Consider the following 2,262-nt stretch of genomic DNA (forward strand, 5'->3'; position numbering starts at 1 on the left):
TGGTGATAAATGATTAATAATGATAGGTAATTAGTTGATAAGTTAGGGGGCAATGACTACATTTGGTAATTAACAAAAAATTTAGCATGATTTTATTTAATTAGTTACTCTGGTTAGAAAATTATGATTTTTTTGTAGTAGTATTTGTAATTGTTAATAATTAGACTAGTACTTTATGTTTTTGTAGAGTTCACGGATATTGACCTGTGATCATCCTATGCCCTCGGATCGGTATGATGATAGAGTGGAGGCGCATCTACGGTTTACTGGTTTTTATCATGCGTCCCAGATTGGAATAGTCCAATGTCAGAAGGCGCTGGTGAATGCTTTAGTCGAAAGGTGGCATCCAGATACACATACCTTCCACCTTCCTGTTGGTGAATGTGCTGTGACGCTGGAGGATGTGGCCTTAATTCTCGGTCTTTCGACGAACGGTCTTCCAGTCACAGGGATGACTATTAGTAGTTTTGAAGCCTTAGAGGCGGAGTGTCTGCATCAATTTGGGGTTGCACCAAGAAAGTCAGACTGTAGAGGGAGCTGCATAAAACTGAAATGGCTTCGTGATCTGAAAGAACGTTTACAGTTGACTGATGAAAATAGTATACAGAGATACGTGAAGTGCCATATTATATTGTTGATCGGTACCATATTGTTTGGAGACAAGTCTGGGGCATCTGTGCACTGAAAATTTCTGCCTTTGCTAAGTGATTTTGGCAGTATCGGGCAATACAGTTGGGGTTCGGCATGCCTAACCCACCTTTACAGGGCATTATGCAGGGCATCTCGTTATGACTGTAAGGAGATCAATGGTCCACTCACACTGTTGCTCGTTTGGGCTTTTATCCGAATGCCATATCTAGCATCGGTTCTGAGGGAACCCCGCAGTTTCCCCCTTGCAAATAGGTAACATTATCTTACATTGACTATGTATTTTTATATTTAGAATCAAGCTGTATTACTGAAATACGGCATATTAGGTGGCGCAACTGGGAGCGTGGAGACCGACGCTTTAGGTTTATTACACTTGCTCACTTTAGGCAGGCATTCGATGATCTTCAAGAAGGCTGGGTATATTTTTGGTTCAGAAGTATCCGATTTTGGTTTAATGTTATTGTTAATTGGATTGTAATCATGAGTCTCGTTAATTTTCACCAGTTTGTCTAGGTTGCTTATGCTGTGGATCGCGTGGATCCGGATATAATTCCTGCTGAAATTTACATGCATTCGGTTGTATGGAGTGCTACAGTGCCATTGGTTTCTTTTGAATGCATTGAGTGGCATGCTACTGATCGGTTTAGGCGACAGTTTGGTTTTGTTCAGGGAGTTTCTCATCAGGAACAGAATCTGGACAAGGCACATGGGGAAGTCCTAACTGGGTCTAAGAATCTTAACTGGGCCACAGCAACAAGTCATTCAGTTTGGGTTATGCAATGGACAAACATGTATCATCATGTTCTTACTGAGCTTCCAATGTCTCCACAGAATCCCTTAGATATTTACATGGACTGGTACCGTAATAAATATGGCCACCACTTGAGGTTGTCGGATCTTGTCGTTCAAGAGAAGGATGGGGGTGATCAGGTCATGAATGATGTGGTTGAAGGGAATGAGGCGAATGAAGAGAATGATGCTTTAGGTGAAGAACAGTTACCACATTCACCGCCACCTCCACCACCACCTCCACCTCCCGAAGAACAACCTCAGTCCTCAAGCCAATATGTACCTCAGACGCAGTTTACCTCATCATACCCAATCCATCAGTAGTATTGGAGTGTGCCACAGTATGACTCAGGTGAAGGAGGTTCTTTTAGCCAGTTGCTTGGGTTCATGGCAGCAGATGTAGGTCAATCACATTATGGCTATAAGTATGATATCATGGCGGGTAGGTATTCATTGGACGCAAGGTTCTTGGGTATCACCTCCTCAAGTGCATCGGGAGGGTTGGTCTCTGGTGACTCTAGTAGAAGTGAAGGTGGTCGAGGAGTTCTTAATAGTCAGAATCCTCATCGTGTTTCAATGAGTCTAATTAAAGAAAATGTTCAGACACTTGATAAAGAGACTGATGAGTATCTTGTAGATGAATCAGATGACGAGGAAGATGATGACACTGATGAGGCTGAAGCATCCCGTAATGATGCATCTGATTATGGTGATGATGCAGGTACTAGTATTGCCTTATTTCTATAGTCAACTGGTTTAATTACATTCATATGACGTGACTCATATATAGTTGTTTGATAAATTAATGGTATTAAAGTCATG

At 41.8% G+C, this 2,262-nt stretch overlaps 1 protein-coding gene across 1 annotated transcript; it reads left to right on the forward strand.

Moving 5' to 3' along the window:
* Positions 1-217: 217 nt before the first annotated feature.
* LOC140181490 (serine/threonine-protein phosphatase 7 long form homolog) lies at positions 218-1,764 on the forward strand. Its single transcript, XM_072225104.1, has 4 exons — positions 218-618; positions 718-903; positions 978-1,068; positions 1,165-1,764. Exons 1-4 carry the CDS (start codon positions 218-220, stop codon positions 1,762-1,764), a joined length of 1,278 nt encoding a protein of 425 aa, XP_072081205.1.
* The last annotated feature ends 498 nt before the right edge of the window (positions 1,765-2,262 follow it).

Source organism: Arachis hypogaea, chromosome 18 (genome assembly GCF_003086295.3).
Source record: "Arachis hypogaea cultivar Tifrunner chromosome 18, arahy.Tifrunner.gnm2.J5K5, whole genome shotgun sequence".
In the NCBI taxonomy this organism is placed as follows: domain Eukaryota; kingdom Viridiplantae; phylum Streptophyta; class Magnoliopsida; order Fabales; family Fabaceae; genus Arachis; species Arachis hypogaea.

What these genes read in the sequence shown, in the direction of transcription:
- LOC140181490 (XM_072225104.1), top strand. Translation starts at nt 218, where the DNA reads ATGCCCTCGGATCGGTATGATGATAGAGTGGAGGCGCATCTACGGTTT. An exon ending in AGTATACAGAGATACGTGAA is followed by an intron (nt 619 to 717) that starts GTGCCATATTAT and finishes TGATTTTGGCAG; the next exon opens with TATCGGGCAATACAGTTGGG. An exon ending in ATGATCTTCAAGAAGGCTGG is followed by an intron (nt 1,069 to 1,164) that starts GTATATTTTTGG and finishes CAGTTTGTCTAG; the next exon opens with GTTGCTTATGCTGTGGATCG.